At 48.3% G+C, this 21,445-nt stretch overlaps 1 protein-coding gene and 1 long non-coding RNA gene across 4 annotated transcripts in view; both read right to left on the reverse strand.

Moving 5' to 3' along the window:
• Nucleotides 1-14,225, reverse strand: part of FBXW11 (F-box and WD repeat domain containing 11) — a 59,363-nt gene extending 45,138 nt beyond the window's left edge. The window contains exons 1-2 of one of the 3 annotated variants that reach the window (XM_030229159.2): nt 14,104-14,172; nt 5,915-5,994 (exon numbers count right to left, since the gene is read on the reverse strand). Coding sequence is in view for 1 of the 3 variants with exons in the window: in XM_030229158.2 (XP_030085018.1) it covers nt 14,104-14,148 (45 nt within the window). In the remaining 2 variants the exon portion in view is untranslated. Of the gene's footprint in view, nt 1-2,574; nt 2,636-3,459; nt 3,531-5,914; nt 5,995-14,103 lie in introns of those variants that run through there. The other 2 variants (XM_050979873.1, XM_030229158.2) reach the window with 2 other exon arrangements.
• Nucleotides 14,226-16,115: 1,890 nt separating this feature from the next.
• Nucleotides 16,116-17,876, reverse strand: LOC108963421 (uncharacterized). Its single transcript, XR_001992123.3, has 2 exons — nt 17,702-17,876; nt 16,116-16,310 (listed from the first exon to the last, which is right to left on the reverse strand). It is a non-coding gene; the product is annotated as an uncharacterized LOC108963421 (long non-coding RNA).
• Nucleotides 17,877-21,445: the final 3,569 nt, after the last annotated feature.

Here is a 21,445-nt window from a genome sequence, read left to right on the forward strand (position 1 = left end):
CATAGTTTTCAATTACTAAAAGTTTTTTAATGTTTATTTAATGTTTATAGAGAAATGGGATTTAGCTTTAAAGAAATTACTTCACTATATCTATTACTTTACTTAACTTTGACATGTCCTCATACTAACATTGGAAATTTAGTTCCCAGGACACTTCTAAGACAGTCAATCAGTGACAGCAGGAAAACTACCTTAACTTCAAGAAGACACCAAAAAAAAGAGGTTTTCATATTTTCAAAAATGATGGGATGTACTGTTAAAACCCACTGATTGAGGATACACACTTTTATAGGTCTGTTTTTCAAAAAGGAGTGCATAATTCAAGAAATTCCCTTTTCAATCTGTTTTATTCTTTGTCCCTATTTAGGACAATATCTTCATGGTGGTTCTACAACACTGACCCGGCAAAATTCAGGGTGTTAATTAAAACCCAAAAACATTTTTAAACATACAGACCTGATAAAAAAAAGTCATTTTGCTCACGTGACTTAATAAAAGTAATTGATAAAAAACACAGCAAACTCCTCTCATGAGATGTTCAGATTAGGCATACAAAGCTGAGAATAATGTTTATAATGAATCAACACCTGTAGATGTCCACAAATTATAAGCTAAAAATCACTGGTTTGGAGGTTATCATGTGGGGGAGTTTAGGAACTACTCTAGCTAAATAAACAGAATTTTAAGTGCTTAAGAGAAAAATGGGTAACTTGAGAACATGGTTAAAAATTTAATTCAAAATGCATTAGACACTGAGGCCACTTCAATGCCAAGGTTAAGCCACACAAAACCCTTTTCACAGCATTACGAAACCCTGCATGAAAGGCTTTGCAAAAACTCCCTGGACACTCAGCTGCAGCACTGCTATTGCACAATGCTACAAATTAAATATTGTGTCCCACTTCACACTAAAACAGGAACGTTCAAATATTTGTGTGCTTCCCTGACATGTTATTGCTTGACCCTGTCATGAATAAAAGCTTAACAGTGTTCCAGAGGCTTCACTTTGCACTGGCCGTTCTTTCACCAGGAGCCCAGGGAGGTGCAGCACTGTTTAATAAAGTCTGGGAAGGGGAAAGTGCCAGTGGCTAACAGGCACAGAATTAAATGAGAACACAGATCAGAACTGCACAGGTTAAGGTAAGGCCAACTGAAACTCAGATTTTAAGGAATAAGATAATTAGCAATGTAGAGCTTTAACTGCCCCTTCTAAGGGCAGTGGATCACCTGGAGGTCCTATTTACAGAGCTGAGAGGGGCTTTGAGCCCCAGGGCGAGGATGGAACAGACACAGAAACTCTCATTCTGATCACTTCAATGCCTTGTGCTTGCAAAGATTTGTACTCTAATTTTATTATTAGATGACTGATGGTAATTCCATACATAAAGAACTGCTTTGGTGGTCTAGCCCCAGGAATTACACTTCAAGCTTTACATTTCAATCTTAAATCTCAAATTTAAGCAGCCTATAAAAAATGCTGCATTCCCAGAGAAACCTGTAAATCCTCAGTAAAAAGAGAAGATTCTTCAATGTCTTTAAAATTCAAATGTTAAAAACTTCTTATACTAATAGCAAAGCACACAGCAGTGTGCATCCAATAAATCAACTTTGTAGCTTGGAACTTTTAGGATGAAGGTATAAAAAACACCTCCTCAGGCCCTGAACTATCACATCCTAAAGTTTTCCTTCACTCAGGACTTCTCCCAGGTGGCCTAGTTAAAGAAGTGTAATATGCCCAGAAACAATTTCCTTCAGTGCATCTGATACTGTAACATAGAAATCCTCACACTTTTGTATCCCTAAAAAAAACCTCACCCATTTATCCTCTAAAGCCCATTAAACTGCCCAAGAAATGCCTATGATTGAATTAGAACACCTTTGCAACCCAGGCATGGCAATATTGCAGCATCATAACCAAGAATGACAGCATTTACATAAGCCAGACTTATGCTGCAAGTTTTATAAAATATTAAAATTATGACCTCGAAATTTTTCACTGCATTCATTTTATTTATACAAGATAATTTAGGGAATCCACATTTATTGGTGTGTTCACAGCTTGGGAAATTCTGGTCTTAAGGCAAAAACATGCAAAAAAGGTACAATCAAACAACCTCAGCCTTCACTGTCAATCTCTTTCAGATTTTTAGCTATAAGAAATTCACATGCTACTCAACAATGGTGACTTCCTCGTTAGTTTACTTTGGCCTGGACCAACACAATTGGCATTTATTTCCACCAGTACTTAATATTGATAATTTTATGAGTAAGTGGTGCTAATTAAACCCCTCTCCATAGCTGGGGGCTCAGTTTAATGCAGCCCGAGAGGTGCTCTGAAAAGCCAGCTTGGATTTGAGAGCAGTCTGACAGCCTGGGAAAGCCTTATGCTCCCACATCCAACTTAATGGCAAGCTCAGATCTCCTCAAAAATCAGCATTAACCACACAGAGACATAAAAAAATTTGAGCAGTAACACTGTTTCAAGACCTCCATTATTATTTTACATTTGGCAGGAACAGTAGCCAACTCCAACTCCCTCCCGGTTTGCAGGCTGGGATTTCCTCCAGATCTTACCTGGTGCTTTTCCTGGTCAGGCTTCAAACAGTGCCAAGCAGAGCAGTGGTGAAGCCCTGGGCTGGGAAAGAGTGTGCACAGGTGGGAAAGCAGAACATCCAAGGGTCTGTGTGAACACTGGGTGGGACATGCAGGGAGCGGTGACACAAGCTTCCCCAGGGACAGCCCGGCTGGCAGGGGACAGTCCCTGAACACCTCGGGAGGCACAGACACCACTGCCTGACCAACAGGAGCACTCTGGACCCCTCCTGCTGCCACCCCACAGCCAGGCTGTGCCCGGGGAGATGCCCTGTGCCCACGTGCTCCACACAAATCTGTTGGAATTGGTGCCATCACATCACTGCCTTTCCCACAGCCAAATGCAACCCCACAGGGCCTGGGGGATTCAGAAGGCTGTTGGAGCACCATCCATACAACACATTTTCACACTCCAGGGAGTTTTACATGTGCATTCCAGCAATCTGCTTCAATTTCAGCAGAACTGGACTCCCAGGTCAACAAAGTTGTTTCAGACATAATTTGCATTTATTTCTCTCCTTCTATGAGCTACAAATGCAAAAATTAATTTCTCAAAAATAAATACCCACAGAGTGGAAAGCTAATTTTAACTTGTGAATTTTTTTTTATTATTCTTTTACTGTTAGCAGATTATTCCAAAAAAATAGGTACCCAATAACAGAATCACAGTGCCATTAGGAAAATCAATTTAGCCAAATCATTGCTATTCACAATAGTTTTTAAAACTGCTCAATGGAAAAACCTTCCAACAGCCATTCGAGATCTACTTGTAAGCTCTTGCATTTGGGGAGAAACACTAAGTGAGGAATCAGGAAATTTAAAGCAAGACAAGAGAAAATAATTGATCAGAGAAATTCTCCTTATTACCACAGCGATGCTCTAGATAGGACACTGAATTCACAGGAGGCTGATGGATAACGCTGTCCCACTCTGCTCCTGAAGATCAAAGTGTGTTTGCTACACACAGTCAATGCTACAAAAGGAATATGGGTTCAGTGGAGAGAAGATTAAATGCTTTCTTTGAATAGAATAACCATCTTACTCCATTATAATTTATTAATCAGGATAAGACTCATGAGATGCAGCAGCTCATTTTAAAGAAGATACAAAGGACTGCGAGAAAATCCTAAGATATTTGCTTAAGTCACTCTGAACATTAACTGAAATAATCTCAATTTTCCAAAATACACAGCATTTAGTTTAGCCCTTGCTTCCTTCATGTACATACACCCCAACTCCCACAGTTGTATGATACACCTTTCTGTACTAACATCCCCTGTGTTACACTAAAAAGGCCATTTCTAAAGCAAAACACTTTCTTCTGCTCTCCTGCAGCAGAACAGGGACTTACAGACATCTCCAGCCAGCAGCTCAGGGAAAATCATGAGTGGGCAACACAGACCCAGCACTGCCCATTCCACAGGAGAAACTTGCAGGACATCAAACACAGAGAAAAACATGGCTGAAACTTGTCTAGCGTGTTAAAAGCTGTCTCAGACCCTCAGGCTTTCAAGGCTGAGGTCCAACAGAGCTAACAATAAATCCTACAACAGCCAAGGCAGGGCAGAAGCACTTGACAAGTTCTGATGCCTGTGGAGGCTGGGCTGCCAGGAACAACTGAGGATTCCCAGGCAGGGCTGCACACCCCTGGCTGCACAGGAATACTGCTACAGCTCTGAGAGCTGCCTCACATGGCACTTTATGAAATGTAACATTCAAAACACAGGCAAGAGCAAAGCCTCCAACCTGCTCAGCTCAACTGCTGCCTTTGTAGGGCTGGCTGATGTTTCCAAAAGTTAAGCAATATTAAATAACATTGAGGATCTTGATCAGCAGGAGCACTCATTTATGCTTCCTCTTTTTTTCCCTGCTCTGTGTATTTTAAATTATTTCCTCTTTTCAGTTTCCATCACTAAAGACGCCAAGTTTGCTTCTGCCTCCCTGTTCTCTCATTTTAGAAAAAGGCACATCCTGAACAGCAAATATTCCACAGAAAGACGCTATTTTACAATTTTAACTCAAAGTGTGGCTGTGCGGAACAAATTCAATTTGATACTAGATGAGAATGAAAGAAATGTGTCAGTCTAAGGTTAATAAGTATTTCCCTTACATTCTCCCTCTGGTTTATTTAAAAGAGTCACGCTAAAAAAGACTTCTCCACCCTAACCAAATAAAATTCAACTACTCAAAAAATCAAACCAGGAAACCTTTGCACAAGTAACTCATTATAAATGTATTTATCAATTAAATTCAAATATAACTTTGGCACAAAATACCACACCGGCAAAACAAACGCAGAATTAAAACCATGCATGAGGTCAACAGCACCTACAGAGTTTCTGCTACAGAAGGTTAAATACAGAGGCCTCACCATTCACTGCAGTAACTGCCCACAAAGGAGAACACGCAAAGGTTGAGCATTACTGCTGTTACTGCCCACAGGAATCCAGGTACATTGTTTCACAGTAACTTCAGTAATAAGTTGCCAAGTCCATCAAAGCACCAACTTAGAGTAAAGCTGGGCACTTGGAGGTACAACTCTCGCATTCACACCAGATATGATACTGAACACACATAATTTTCTTTTCCTGCCAGCCAGGGACCCAGCTTGCGTTCCTGAGGCACACACACCTTCCAAACCCAACTCTAAGATAACCTTTTGTAGCCTTTCATAGGCATCCCAAATCTCAGAGGAATGTGACTCCAAGTACAATGGCTCTCCCCTACTCTGAAATAAACCCACTGTCACTGTGAGGCTTCTCCTGCCACACCTGCCCTACACCTGTCCGGAAACAGCTGAGGCCAAACCTTCACACTGACAGCTCAGGAAAGGTTTGGGACACTGACTCCAAGTGCTGCCCACAACAGAATTTCAAATGGCATTTCAGCAGGAAAAGCTACAGGAAATTGCTTCAGGAATATAACCAGAAAAGTTCTCTCTAGTTGTGATGGATCCATCAGAGGACAGGGACTGAACTCAGAGGTGAAACCTCCCTGAACTCCACAGGATGCCCAAGACAGTCACTGACAAGGCTGCTCTCCCCTTCCAGAAATAGGATGTGACAGCCAATGGCTCTGTGCCCTTTCCTGCACACACAAAAATTTACCTCGTGTTTCCAGGCCTGTGCTCCAGAACAGACTGGCAACTCCCTCCAGTACTGCTCCTGTATCTCCTGGCCATGCCCTGTCTGACTCAGCTCAGCAGCTGATTCCCTGTGCCCTAACACGTGGGGGACATGAAGCAGTTAAAGCGAGGGACTGAATGTGCGGACAAACTCATCTAAGCAGAAGCAGCAAGATATAGTACAGGGTGACTTCTTACCTGAAACTTTGTTTCTGGGCTTCAGATCCACCAATCCAGAATGAAAGGGGATTCGAATGGGTTTTCCTTCTCAGACTTGTCTGTTAAAAGAGAGCAGCCAATCATCTTCAGCTTGGTGTATCTACTTCTTTCTTGAACGAAATCCCAATTACTGCTAATGCTGTTAGAGACAAGGCAGCCCAGGCACCTGCCCAGCCCAGGACCGACTATGTTAGTGGGGTCGTCGGATTGGTGGATCTAAGACAGAGAAACGCATTTACAGACAAGAAATTGCTCCTTCCTTACCATGGGTCACCCAAACAAGTGGTTTTGGGTACAGCTTGCTTTGCTAAGATTAAGGAAGATGAGAAGAAGCTATAACACAAATAACAAAGCCTAAAAGCCTAAAGCTTCAACCACCAGCTCATACCTCACAGGCCTGCTCCAGGAACATAGGTTTGCACAACAGCTCGATGCAGTTCTCCTGGTCTGCCACAAACAACCTCTAAAGCACTTTACTGCAATGATTATTTCCCTGTTTCCAGGCTCAAAATTACCTCATTTGCCTTACACATCTGCAGCACAAAGATGGAGTTAGGAACAGGACAGGAACAACAGCACTGTATTCAGTTCATCTGCAGTACTGCTGTGTCTCTGGAAAACAATCTAGAACCAGAAGAGAGTAAGACACTGCACACTACTCCTGAGACAAGAAACAGTCATCTCTTGCTAAGCAGAGTGATAAAAGGCCTCCAGCCAGTCCTGCCAGCAGCACAGTGGGAGCATGACTACTTTAAAGCAGCTAGAAAGTGACACCTCAGAGAAGATGGGGCCTGCAGAAAACTTGTGCTCCATGTGCAACAGAAAGCTCAGCCTACAGAGACCAAATCATGCAACTCTCACCAAGAGCGTCAAAAACTTCGGGCCACAGCCTATGGAGCTTCCCCTACCAGCAGTGAGAACAAAATGGTGCAACATCCCCAGAGGAACACATCACCACCACCTCTCAGCCTCTCTGCTCTGCAGCCTCTCCAGAGAGCTGAACCTCAGCCTCCACTGCTGTGTCCCACATCTCAAGCTCCAGCAACACACAGAAGGGTGGAAAAAATGCCACTGTCTCCAGCTGTGCCAAGAAACCATCTTCATGAGGACAGGACTGTCCTGACTGCCCACAGCTCCCTAAAGAAAGGAGTATCTTCATGGCAGGGTGATTTCCTGCTTTCCAGCCACTGGCAAAGGCAGTCAATCCCAGGGCAGTGTCTCAAGGACAAAGCAGCGCTGTAGGCCCAGTACCATGTCCAATGCATGATTTTTAAGGCTGCCAAGGAAAGTGCTAGGATGTCAAGGCATATGACTCAGAATTTTCAGAGTACAATACAGCTCAGCAAGAAGCCAGCTATCAAATTATATAAATGTACCGATTTGCCAAGTCACTGCAGAGCCAGGAGGGTGCTGGAAGGAGAGGCACTTCTCCAGGAAGCCAAACCTTAACATTATTTGCAAGTGTAACAGCACAGGTCTGATTTTTGTCTCCAGAAGGCCTGGCATGCTGGACACAGCTTGAATAACAAGTTTCCCTGGCTAGTCCTCCCCTGCTCTAAGACAATTGCCAACGAGATTCTCTATCAAGTCCAAGCTGGAGCTTACTAAGTTTTGCAAATTCTGAGTATAGATTTTCAAAGAGATTTAGGCATTGTCTGAAAATCAAAAATTGGCTTCACTGCAAAGGCTGGAAGACATGAAAACAGCCCCATCATGTAAACCATGCTGAAACACACAAGCTCACACCCCTCAAAAAGGCAAACGGTGTACATTGGCACAACTTTTGTACTAAAACTCCACATTCAAGAACTCCTCAACAGAATGAAACTCAGAGCAAACTTGTAACACTGAATATATATATATATATATATATATATATATATATATATATATATATATATATATATATATATATATAGTGATTCTCCTCTAAGTCAATGAGTAAACCAAAATTCTGTAGTGTTGCCAACAGCTTGAAGTTGACCCAAAAAGCTTTTTTTGTCATTTTACCCAGAAAACACATCACTCACTCCCTATTCCTAGCAAGTAGGTCCCTACCTACATCTTACAAATTTTTATCTGTATTCATCCTACAAATGGGCCCAGGAAGCTTAACTACTCTTTGATCCCACACAAAACTGTTAATTTCCTGGGGTGGAAGCACAAGGATGCAAGTCCTGCAGGGATGTGGATTAACAAAGCACCAAAGAAACAACATGCCTTCAAATGTTACCATTGTTAATTTAGCCTGCATGAGGAGCAAACTGAGTTTTCAGAAAGAGTCAATGCTTTTCATTGTTAAAACACCAATGGCATTGCGTTATTTTTGCATTATCTGCTATCAGTCATGCATTGCTCATACTGGGAAACGTGTAGAAGTGGTACGAAAACGAAATAGACTGTCAGATGTCACACCACTGAGCTCATAAATACACCAGTAAACTGGGGAAGGAAGGGAATTTCCAGAAAAAGTGGATTTTCTGTGAATAATCATGCCATAAAAATCAAACCACAAAATCAGATTATGTAACAACATAAACAGTGGCATCCGTTTAAAGAAGATGTTGCCCAAGGAAAAAGCTAGAAGGAAAGAATTGTTATCCATCAGCATTAATTTAAACAACTCAGTCAATATTCTCATTTCCTTTCAATTCATTTTCTGCCCTGCAACAAAAAAAAATTCCTTGTCACGGAGCAGCCCTCTCATAAGCACGGTCTCTTGTTCTCTCCCACACATCATTCCTCTTGCTTTGGCACATTTGCTGCAACATCCATTTCATCTGAAAGCCATCAGCAATCTCCCTGAGAAGGCTGCTGCACAAGCACTCCGAGCTGCCAGGGCCAGGCAACTGGAAATGCCAAAGCACCAGTGACCTCTAAACTGTGAGGCAATAAACCCAGCACACCCAGAGACACACGGCAAGTTGATTTAACAAGCAGCAGAGGTGTTTTAGAAAACATGAAATGAAAAGGTACATCCATCTTTCAAAGAACATTCCCAGGTCTGAGGGTACAGCTTGTAACAAGGCAGGTTGTTTCGCTGTGATGCTGCTCACAACACTCCTCAGTGACCCAAATCTTAGCAGTGCTCAAAGCTCTGTATCCTGAGGGACAGAGCAAGCACTGTCTGACACGCAGCAAAGGCAGATGGGCTTTTCAAGGCAGCAACCCCACAGCACTTCAGAGAGGGCAGCTGCACCCACAGCAGCTGCCTGCAGTGACAGGATCTCATTCCACACAGACACCTGGACAGGGATTCACTCCGGGAGCTGCCAGCCCCCAGGCAGCCCACGGAGCCGAAAGCTGCCCAGCCACACTCACCCAGGTGAGCTTTGCACGTGTTCCAGGCTGCAGGGAACTTCCTCTGCTGCACCTCTCTAGCTCAGCACCAGGAAGAGCTTGGAGAACTTTGTCATGTTAGAAAATGTAACTGCATAGTAAAGTGAGAAATCTCTGAGTCTGGAATGAGATTTAAAAAGCCTAGGGTAAAACACCAGGGCTTAGTCTTCCCAAGAATTGGTAACTTCCTTTCATTAAGAACCAAAAGCAATTTAGTTTCAGAAGTTTCCCCACAACCGGCACACCTGCAGCTTTCCTTCACCTGAGTTATCTGATGGCTACTGCCACCATCATCAGAAACCTCAGATAACTTTACACTCTTCTGCATCTCTACAGCTTCCTTCTCTCTGCCATCTCATTTCCCCAATCAGGCCACTGCTTCAGCTAACCCTTCCCAAAAGATAAAGCTTTCTACACTCCTTTGTCCACTTCCCTCCTTTCACCACTCCGCTGGCTCTGAGTGCAGTTGCCTTGCTCTAATTCATGTTCTTAAGCTCTTCCTTCCCATTTTCTGCACTGCTGCCAAAGTCACAGCAATCTCTTCTCTTCAGATTTGCATCCTTCCTCTGCGAGGCACTCTCTGAAACAGGACTGTCATTCTGAGAGCCTGGCAGCAGCAGAGACCTCACATCCCCTGCCCCAAGGCTCATCCCAAGGCTGTGCCTTCTTCAAATCCATCCCACCACCACTTCTTTGACTGTATGCTCCAGCCATTGCTTTTTCCCCCATGTATAAAACCCTGCATGCTTTACTGTCCAACATTCAGCTCTCAACTCTGCTCATTTAGCTACTGAAGATTCAAAAAAGATAGCAGCAAAGCAAACAGATCGTTATCCTGCTGAATAAAGCGCACCAAGGTTACACACAGGTTTACAAATACCTTACTAACACTCCATCTCCTCCCAGGCTTAAATTAGGAACCAGTCACATTTCAGCTAGAACAGTACCTCCTTTGTTTCAGCTGCAGAGATGATCCTTGCCTGTATGTGTGTCGCTACAAAAGTCAACTCTTTGAAGGATTCCTCCAAGAGTACGTAAAAAAAAAAAAATACCACAAATCCAACTGCCTGCTTGGCTTGCATTGACTGAGACAGGGAAGAAAAAAGCCAGAGCACTATAGCCCTACTGAGATATATATACAGCAGTTATAGTTTAGCTTCCAAGCAGAATGTTGGGATTTATTTTGCACTTTAAGTAAGTTTTAAATAGTTTGGAGGTACAACCATCTCCAGTTGCAGTAACCCAAGGAACTTCAGGTACCCCTGGAGTGATGTATAGCAGGAGCTGCTGCTGCTCAGCAGGCATGTGTGAAACACTTCCTTCTCAGACTGGTACCTCTGAATTGAACACCTCTACCTCACATCAAAGTACCAGGAGAAACAGAAAGATTTTTGGCAAGATATTAAATTGTAATTCTTCATTTATTATTTACCAAGGTACTTAAACACTGGATGCTTTCAGGAGAGCCAGAGAAAAGCATTCTAGACACTGAAGGCCGTGTGTTAGGGAGATTATTTCCATATATATAACTTCAAGATACAAGTGATAGTAGTGTGAACAAGCGCTTACCCATTTTATTGTCAGGCATGGACTTTCCCAAACCTTTTCGTGCTCCTACCACAGAGCAGTGAATGCTGAATTTAACCTGCCAGCACAGGGACCTGTGTTTGGACAGCAGCTTGGGCAGCAAGGCCACATGAGGGGAAACATGTGAAACATGAGGGGCATAAGCTCAGTGAGTGGGAGAATTTCCACACAGCTGGATTTCTGCTCAGGAGCCATCTCCCATAGATGGCCGCTGGTGGGTACAGGAGCCTGGGAGCAGCAGATTCATTTTGTTATGCCATCCACATCTCATGGTGCACAAAGTTCACACCATAAATGTATAAAAAAAACCCCAAACTACTCGCCACACTGATGTATTCGGTTACAACCACCTCAGTACAACCTAAGCAGCTAACCTTCCCACACTGTGAAAGCTGCTGGTAACACTAAATAACAGTTATGGGGAGGGTCCTGGGAAAATGAAGAACACAAAGCTTTTAGCAGATATTGAAGGTAAATGCAAATCACAGAGTCGATGCAACTGAACACAGATTTTATACACAACTCGGATCTGCAGGCAACAAAACTTATTTCACAAAACATTGCAGCTGATTCTTTAAAAGAGCAAAAAGGTCACAGTTATCTAATTTCACTGAGAAAACCAAAACCAGGGGCAGAAAGAGCCCTTTCGGTGAGTGACCCTCCATCTGTTCTGGATTAGCTCCTCAGTTGCCTGCTCACACCCAGCATTCCCCTGAGCCCACAAATGAACCAGCCCCAACCCTGCCAGACACCGTGAGCCCAGCCCGGGCAGCCGAGTCAGTCCCAGTTACCCTCGGGGTATCCCACCCGGACAAGTGGGCACCACCTGCACCTAGAATGGCATCACCCAACACTCATGCTCCTGGAAATGACTAAGGACAGCATCCACAGAAGCAGCACACAGCACGGGGAGCCTTCAGCTCTCCTGAGGGACACAGTGGCTTGGAACACTCACTAAAACTTCACACAGCAAATCAAAATTGCCACTCTGAAACCTTTAAATATTTCTCTGAGATTCCAGCCTTAAAAATAGAACAGTCTTATTTCCATGACTGATTTTCCTTTAAATAAATGCAAATGATTAATCCAGAGAAGGCACAGTTGATGGGTAGAGCACTGTGTTCTGAAACTTACAAATCACATATTGACACATTACCTCGTTTATCAGCCCCTCAGAATTATGCTGTATTTGCTCCTCAGAACTTTCAGATTACACTCTGCTCCTGTATTTACTACAGATTTATCCCTCCTGGCACTGGAGGGAAGCAGTGCACCAAACCTCATCTCCCTGATCAAAGAGAGGTATAAAACATCTGCTTTTAGGAATGTGGAACACTTAAAAAGAGCAGCATCCCCCTAAGTCTGCCAGGCAGGGGTGATCCTGGGTTTGGGATGTTTCCCATAGCACTGACTCCCACGTTTCCAGATCACACAGAAATCCCCAACAGGGAACTCAGCCCAAATAGTTTCTGCCCTGTGGATTCAAACAAATCTCCTGGAGAATCTCCCCTTCTGCACCACACCAGAAGGCAAAACCTCCCATCTGCATCTAGGAGTGATTTTCAATGCTCTTAGGGAAACATCTCCACTCAAACACAAGTGATCCTGTGCAAGCCTCTACTAAGGTGAGCATTAAATTCAACTACCAAGTACACTGTAGAGAGCACCATTTTCTCTTGGAAATTGCAGAATTAATTGTTCATCTTGTTCAATTTTTCTATTTATCCATTTCTTGTGAAAGAGAGAAAAGTGTATTTCTAAAACCTCCTACTACATACTAAAACTCCTACAAGCCCCACTGATGTTTGCATGGATTAACAGATTTCCCAGCTCCAGCAAGTGGAGGATACAACATTCACCAGCAAAGACCCATTTGCTTCCTCCTGATGCAACCTGGCCACAAAGAGGAGAGACTAAAATGGGAGAGCACTTGTGAAAACACAAAAAAGTGGGGGTTTCCTGAAAGGTGAGGGAGCCAAACCTTCCAGTTCCAAATGCTATTTGAGCACCTCACAGAACCCAGAGCTGAGGAGTGCTGGTGACTGTTCCACGGAAGAAAAAAGTCACCAGAGCACACTTCCCACCTCGGGAATTTAGGAGGCATCTCTGGGAGGCTGCCCCAGCCTTGCCTTTCCTGCTGAAAGCACTGATGGCTCTGATGTCCCCCAGGGCAGATGCAAGATCAGAGCACCAGGGGAGGAGGCTCCCTAGGAATGACTTTTAAGCCCCTGCCCTCAGTGATCAGTAAAAATAATGAAAGATACACAAAGGCTTTGTAGGTTCCCCTTTGTCTTTTTATTTCTGCTTTTTGAGACCAGATGGCACACTTAAAGTTCATATTTTCTGGATCAGGTAGTTTAGCAACAACTCCACTGGCTAAAAAACCCATTTATGTCTCCAATGAACCCAGCTCACCTTCAGAATGCCTTAAATTTGCATTTTGCCCCTCAGTTCTGGAGAACTGTATGAAATTTTAGGAGAGCAAATTATGGGAGAGCAAATTATGCATAGGAGAAAAAGCAATTAAGCTTATTACAAAGAAATTAGAATATATTTACCGATTACTATTCTCTCTCAGCTCCTAACTAAATTTTATTCATACCTAAAGGCAGTAAAACGAGGTGCCTCCGATATTTGCCTATAGAGATCTAATTTGTTTATATTAAAAAAAAAAAAAAATCAACACCTCTTTCTACTACTCCCACCTGGCTGCCTCTCCACTAACGCGAATTTAGCGGCGTAAGCGTTAATTAGGGGTATAACCAATGCACCAATTAGGTCTCGTTAGGTAATTTTGTGTGTGCTGGACCGGAGCTGCAGTACCGGTGCTTCTCCGGCCCGGGGCCCCGAGCCCCCCCTGCGGGGTCTGATCCGCCCCCAGGAGAGCGGAGGGGTCCGGCCGGGCCGGGGAGGGGCTGGAGCCGGAGCCCCCCCGCACGGGGCATTTCGCTTTCAGTTCGTGCCCCCGGCCCGGCCCTGCCTCCTGCGGCGGTTAATTGTAGTTATTTATTTATTTTCAATGAAACGGAGGCGCTCGTGGCGCCTCGGGTGAGCCGCGGGGGAGGCGAGAGCGAGCGGATCCCCCCGCGGGGACAGCGCGGCCGGTCCGGGGCTCAGCACGGGCCCGGCACAGCCCCCGCAGCGGCGGCGCCGGACCCCGCGGGCCGGGCGCGCCGGCGGGGCCTGAGCCGGGGGGGCGAGAAGGGGCGGGAGGGTGTGCGCTGGGGCCGGGGGTGACTCACCATGAGCTCGATGGTCTTGTCCTCGATGACCGAGTCGGGCTCCATCGCGGCGGCGGCCGCTCCGCTCCGCCTGCCCGGCCCGGCCCCGCCGCCGCCGCCCCGCGCCCGCCAGGCCCCGCCGCGGCCCGCCCGCCCCCGCCGCGCGCACGCGCACACGCACACGCACGCGCGCTGCGTCCGCAGTGACGTCACGGCGCCCGCGGAAAGAGCGGGGCCCCGGCGCGCCCGGCCCCGCCCCCTGGGGAGTCCCCGCGCTGCCCATTGGGCACTGGCCGAGCGCGCGGGCTGCCGGGAGCGGCGCGCACCCGCCGAAGGTGGGGGGAGGGGGTGGCGGCCTGAGGGGCCCACACGGCAACGGGAACGGGAACGGGAACGGGAACGGGAACGGGAACGGGAACGGGAACGGGAACGGGGCGGCAGCGGGGCGGCAGCGAGCGCCTCCGTGGGGCGGCGGAAGCGCCTGGGGCCGTCGAGCCGCCTCTGCCGCGCTGCCGGGGCTGCCGAGCGGGCAGAACCGTGTGGGAATGGACAAGGCCGGGGTTTGCTGCTGGACGCTGGGGCATCGAAAGCTTGGAAAGCGCCTTTGAGACTCGCCCCTATCAGCTCCCTCCGTGCTCTGGCACAGGGTGCCCAGAGCAGCTGTGGCTGTCCCTGGATCCCTGGCAGTGCCCAAGGCCAGGCTGGACACTGGGGCTGGGAGCACCTGGGACAGTGGGAGGTGTCCCTGCCATGGCAGGGGTGGCACTGGGATGGGTTCTAAGGTCCCTTCCAGCCCAGAGCAGTCTGGGATTCTGTGATACATGGACTCAGGAGATGGCTCTGCATGTTGTACTGTTTACTTAATAAACAGTTCTATTCAATAAGTCTTACTCTGTGCCTTAGGCCTGTTCTTGCTGGCACCACTAGGCATTTCCATGCTGACCACAACCCTTGGCAATGAGCAGCTTATTCAGCCTTTAGAGTCTGGATCCTGCTGGCAAACTGTAACTCTGCCACAGGAACCATGGAGGATCCAGGAGCCACCCAGAGCTCAGGTGCTTTGAGGACCAAGGACACCCAGGCTGCCCTCTGACCACACAGCAGGGACCAACTGCAGCCATAGGCATTGGAAATTGGAAGCAAAACTGTCCTAAGCAGCAGTGTGCTGTGATAGCACAGCACTGCGCGTGCCATGAAAAGGGACCTGCAACTTCCTCCTAAGCATTTTTTTTCTGTAACCTGTTCAAGTCTCTGCCAAATGGTGAAGAGATGGAGGATGAACAAGTGGAAATGGTGCAAAGTCCTTTCTTACTGACAGCTCACCTGCGCCACAGGACATTGGAGTCAGCAGAAATGTTCTTCATCACTCAAAATCCGTTAGAACAATACTTACCATGGGTCTAAACCCTTTTTAGAGCATTTAAAAGGTAAAACAAGAGCTGCAAATGCCCCTCCCCATCAAACTCGTGCTGCTGCTCACCTGGGGGTAACAAATTGATGTGCCCCAAAAGTTCCCCCATTTCCATTTGTGGGGAAAAAGCCAAACCCAGAGATGCCACTGCCCCAAAGTGCCTCCAGCGAGGCCACCCAAACCCACCCAGGGGTGTCCCCAGCAGCACTGCCCCTCACCCTGACACCCCATGGCCAGGGACAATCCTTCCTTTTCCTGCCAAACCTGGGCCCTGCTGGCAGCTGAGCTGGATCCTTCCCCTTCCCATTAGAACCCATAAGGAAGGACTTGCGGGTGGAATTATACCCACTGTGTAACACCCCCACACAGGTGTCACTGAGAAAGGTGGGACAAAATCCAGCTCCATTCTGCTGTCCCTGGGATCAGCAGTTGGCTCTGGACATCAACCAAGGCAGCAGAGATTTGTTTGGGACACCAAAGTAAAAAATTAGCATGTCTCAGTCTAAATATACCCAGGGCAGGGATTTGCTGACAGCACCAGGCTCCCAGTGCTTTCCAAAGCACAGCCTGGTGTTCTGAGTATGGGAAGGATTTCCAGGGCAAAGGAAATGAGGAGAAAATGAAAAAGAGAAAAAAGGGGGGGAAATCCATTAATTTTTACAAAGGGTAAATCAGTGTTGCCATCCTGGCAGTTCCAAGGGTTCCTGCAGCACAGCAATGGATGTTGCACATCAGGATGGGTCTCACTCTGGCAGGAGATGTCAGATGGAATTGGAGTTCCTGTAGTCTGCTCTTAATGGTATGGTAAAAGCAATTCCTATGATGTGAGAAGGAGAAAAACATAGAAATTAATTAAGGAAAGCATTATAAAAACATCAAATGTTTTGCCTTTAGTGTGGAACACCAAGGAAAGCAGGAGTGGGGATATCAACCCCTATACCTGTAAATTAAAATTGCTTCTGACCAACTCACAACTTAAAACCTCATGAGGACTGAGCAACCTGTCCGAGGCATAATAAGATGAAAAAACAGGTTTTGATAAATTTGTTCTGAGATAGAAACTCACTGGGAAAGAGTCAGTCCTAGGAGGAGCAGCTGAGGGAGCTGGGAAGGGGCTCAGCCTGGAGAAAAGGAGGCTCAGGAGGGATCTTGTGGCTCTGCACAACTCCTGACAGGAGGGGACAGCCGGGGGGGTCGGGCTGTGCTCCAGGGAACAGGGACAGGAGCAGAGGGAACGGCCTCAGGCTGGGCCAGGGCAGGCTCAGGGTGGGCACAGCAGGAATTTCCCTATGGAAAGGGTGCTCAGGGATTGGGAGGGGCTGCCCAGGGGGGTTTGGAGTGCCCATCCCTGGAGGTGTCCCAGGAAGGGCTGGAGGTGGGCTGGGGACAAGGAGGGGATCAGGCACAGTTTGGACTCAGTCTTGGAGGTATTTTCCTCCCTAAATGTTTCCATGATTCAAGCACAATATTCCCATGCCTACCTGCCTGCAGGAATTTGAGGTGCAGTCTCTGGGTGTGTCCTGCTCAGACAAGGCTGTGCCAGTGTGTGACAGATCTGTGTCACACATCTGCACAGCAGCCACTCAGGGACACAGCTGCTAATTAATGCTAATAAGGCCCCTGCTCAGGTGGAGGCACACAGGGAGGTGGGGCAGTTCCCATCCCAGAGAACTTGCTCTGCCAGTTTTCCTGTGAGGATGGGGGGACGTGGAAGGGAAAGTCTCGGCGCCAGCGACCTGGAGATGTCTCAGTGTTGCACAACAGGGCGGGGATTCCTTGAGGGTCACCTCAGCCTCACTGTATCAAAGCAAAAGTAATCCTGTGCTTGGAAAAACCCTGGAAACCCCCATCTCTGGGAACCCCCATCCCTCTGGGCTGATTCCAGGGAACTCAGCCATCGGTTCTGTCCATGTTTTCTGTCCATTCATTGTCCCAGGGAAGGATTTGCTCCCTGGTCATCCCCACCTCTATTCCCACACAGGCTCTGTCTGTCTCTCATGTGCCCTGACACCACCACAGCACACCTGGGGCAGGATTTTGGGAGTGACCCTGTTGGATTTTGTCTCACTACATCTTTTCTCGATAATGAGCTGAACTATTTCTCCTGACATCCTCCCACACTGGGCTGTCCTGGCACTGGCCAAGCTTCCCTGGCAGCTGCACAACCCAGACAAGCCCAGTGTCACCAGGAGCCACTGCCCCTCTTACCTCCACAGGCTGGCAGCAGAGCAGCTCAGGGGAAACTGGAGATCCCAGGAGCTTCAGCCAAGCTGATTCAAAGGTTCCCCACTCCAAGCAAGTCCTGGAACCTCAGCAAGGAAGCAAAGCAGCCACCTGGGCCTCTCCAGGCACATGGCAGGGACCAGCCAGGCAGGGAAACTCAGCTGTGAGGATCCCTTAGGTGGGGAGGAGGGGTTTGTGCCAATGGGGGAACCTGGTGGCCAAACAGGTGAAGCAGCTTCTCAGGAAACTCCTACCCTGGTACTGAAAATGAGAAACAGGGTGAGCAACAGCTTTAGGCTCACAGCTCTGGAGGTGGCTGGGGTGGAAGGGGAGAGTCCCACACAAGGGACATTCACCTGGATTTACAGAGGTCCTTCAGCAGCTCCTGCCTCCATCTCAGCTGTCCAAGAGCTGCCATGCCCAGGGTGGGCCCCGTGGTGGCTCTGGGGAGAGCAGAGCTGCACACAGGGCAAAGCCACAGGGCTGCAGCTACAGCAGAGCCAACGGGGACACCTGAGGACACAGGGGGAAGGGGGGAGAACTGACTCCAAAAGGGGCACAGTGAGATGAGCAAGGAGCCCAGAGCCACCCCACCATAGCAGTGACCATGGGACACCTGCACAGAGGGGACAGACAGGTGGCTATGGCAGGGCAGTGGCAGAGCTGTGGCAGGGCAGTGGCAGTGGCAGGGCTGTGGCAGGGCTGTGGCAGGGCAGTGGCAGGGCAGTGGCAGGGCAGTGGCAGGGCTGTGGCAGGGCAGAAGTGTCTGACCCCTCACAGCCCCTTCCCAGCCCAGGCAGGGCTGGGGCTCCCTGACCTCACCATTCACAGCTCAGCCCTGCAGCAGCTCCAGGTCACCTCCTCATCCGGCTCTTTACAGCAGCCAGGACCTGCCCTTTGGTTTATTTAAGCACTGACAGAGATTCAAAAGTGTCGGAAGAGCAATTTTTCACCACTGACTAAAAATAGCAGAGTGAAATTCCAGAGCTGTCTCCAGCGCCACCGGCTGGGCCCGCCTGCCCGGGACAATGGCATTTGTAGCCCACGAGTGACAACAGCACAGGCTGAGCTCCAGCTCCCAAAATAACAACTCAGAAAGGGCAAATTCTGGCTTTAATTACAGCCAGACAAAAAAGAGCATTTCAGAAGAGCATTATCAGACTATCTGAGCATTCAGTGCCAGCTGGAAACCGAGTAGGGAACGCAGAGGGAGTGGGGTGGCCTCACCCTAAAGACACCCCAAATTTCAGGTATTCCTGAGGGGGGGGGAGGCACATGCAGCTGGAGCTTTCAGAAAAGCTGAAGCCTTTGGCACAAGGGGAAAAAAAACCTTCAGGCAGCCAGAAGGAGCTGTGATCCGTGACAAGGAGCCTCCAGCCCCGCATCAAAACCCAGAAGCACACAGGGATGGGCCCTCTGAACTGCTCCAACGTGCACAGAAGCAGCTCCGTGTGATATCCTGGAAGTGACTCTTTTTCTCTCAGTTCCAGATAACCAAGATTGGATCCCTTTTGGGAAAATAGTCGTTCCTCAGCAGAAAGCTACCCATCCTGCTCAGCTTCCAACCCCAAACCTTTTGGAAGTGTCCAAACATGGCTCCATCAACTCCCTTCCCAATTCCAGCAGCAATCCTGTATGCTGGAGGCAGTCAAGGCTCCTGGATGGGAGCCCTGCCAGGTGATGCCCACCTGGACAGGGCAGGGACAACCCACCTGATGCTTTGCATTATTCGGTGTGAAAAAAGGTACTTTTGGATACAGAGCGACCCAAGTGCACCTGGAACAAAAGCCAGGCTGCAGCAGAGCCGCTTTCTGAATGTGAAAGGGACCCAGTGACCTGATCCTGGCAGCTGAAAGGAAGAAGTTTCACCACATCTCTCTCCAGAGCCTTTCCATGGGTGAGGAGCTGCTGGGAGAATTCCAGGTGCCAGGGACTGAGGTGACCCAGCACACCCCAGACACAGCTGTGCTCTCACTGAAACGTGCAGGGGAAGAGCCAGGAACCAGCCAAGCTCAGTGGGGAAAGAGCAGCTTCCAAGGTTGGCTGTGACAGCAGGGGAGAGCTCTGGGCATCCCTCCACAGCAGCCAGGCCTCGCTGCTCCCGCTTCCTCTTGGATTGCACACTGGAAAGCAGAAACCAGGCTTGGTACTGCCAGTAAAGGGTCACCTGAGAAATATTTGGGATTTTATTAAGCAATACACACACACATGCCTGGCTGCACCAAGTAGGGAGACTGCAGGAGCAGTTCTCTGCAGGCAGCAGCTTCCCCTGACTGCACCAACTGAAGGGATTATTTTGATATTTTTAATTTAATGCTGAGCTCAGCTTGATGCCTTTACCTATGCCAAGAGCTGAACAGTGTCACTTTTGTGTACCTGGGTCACACAGTGTGAGATTTATGCATCACTTTTATGTCTGCTCCAGCAGAAACCTCCCATGTCCAAAATTTGGGAATCCAGAGAATGGAGAACAAGTCAGGCTGTCCCACCTGTCACAGCTGCAGATCAGAGACTGTGTGAGGCAGAGCACAAGCTTCGAAGTCTCAGCCCCCAGGAATAACTCTGCACAAGCCCAAATGTGACAGCAACAGGCCAAGAGCCTCACACCCAAATCCTGTTGTTCCCATGGAAGGTGGAGGCTCAGCCTTAGAGAATCTCAGCTAAGCAACACCTGCTGAGAGGGGATTTAAAGCATCCTTTAAAGCCATGATATTAATGATGTCCCTCACAAATTGCCTGCCCAGCTGTGGGAGGAGGCAGTGCTCCCTGGGCAGCCAGGGACACACGTGGGTTTGCCACAGGAGAAGCCAGAGGTCGGGGCAGGCCCATGGAGCCAGGACCCTTGGATTGGCCCTAGAGGCAGAGTAGAAAAGACTTCTTAAAAAAACACCCTGGAGTTCTGGGATTGGGATGTTAAGGGCAGGGTGCTGCTGCTGCAGGCTGGCCTTCTTCTGCCTCAGGTGTTCAGAGCACCCAGCTATCACTCACAGCCCACCCACCTTTGGACTCTTTTTTGGATTTCTCCCTCCTTCTGAAGTCAGAGTTTGAAGCTCCAGCTTCAAAGAACAACTGAGTGTGTTGGAGAAACACAGAACCATGTAATCACTGAGGTTGGAAAAGCCCTCCTAGAGCATCAAGTCCAAGCTGTGCCCCATCCCCACCTTGTCCCCAGCCCAGAGCTGGAGTGTCACCTCCAGTCCTATCTAGAGCACCTGCAGGGATGGGCACTCCAAATCCCCCTGGGCAGCCCCTCCCGATCCCTGAGCACCCTTTCCATGGGGAAATTCCTGCTGTGCCCACCCTGAGCCTGCCCTGGCCCAGCCTGAGGCCGTTCCCTCTGCTCCTGTCCCTGTTCCCTGGAGCACAGCCCGATCCCCCGGCTGTCCCCTCCTGTCAGGAGCTGTGCAGAGCCACAAGGTCCCGCCTAAGCCTCCTTTTCTCCAGGCTGAGCCCCTTCCCAGCTCCCTCAGCCTCTCCTGGGGCTCCAGCCCCTTCCCCAGCTCCATTCCCTTCCCTGGACTTGTTCCAGCCCCTCCATGTCCTTGCTGCAGTGAGGGGCCAGAACTGGGCACGGCCCTCAGGGGCCTCAGCAGTGCCAGCACAGGGAGAAACATCCAGAAACAAACTGTGAAAGAGCTGCCTCCAACCTCCAGCCCTGAAGCTGGCACAGAGCTGAGAGCAAAAAGCAAGAGTTTCCTGGACTAGAGAAAATAAACCAGGAGTCTGTAC

This window comes from Serinus canaria, chromosome 13 (genome assembly GCF_022539315.1).
Source record: "Serinus canaria isolate serCan28SL12 chromosome 13, serCan2020, whole genome shotgun sequence".
NCBI classification, from domain to species: Eukaryota; Metazoa; Chordata; class Aves; order Passeriformes; family Fringillidae; genus Serinus; species Serinus canaria.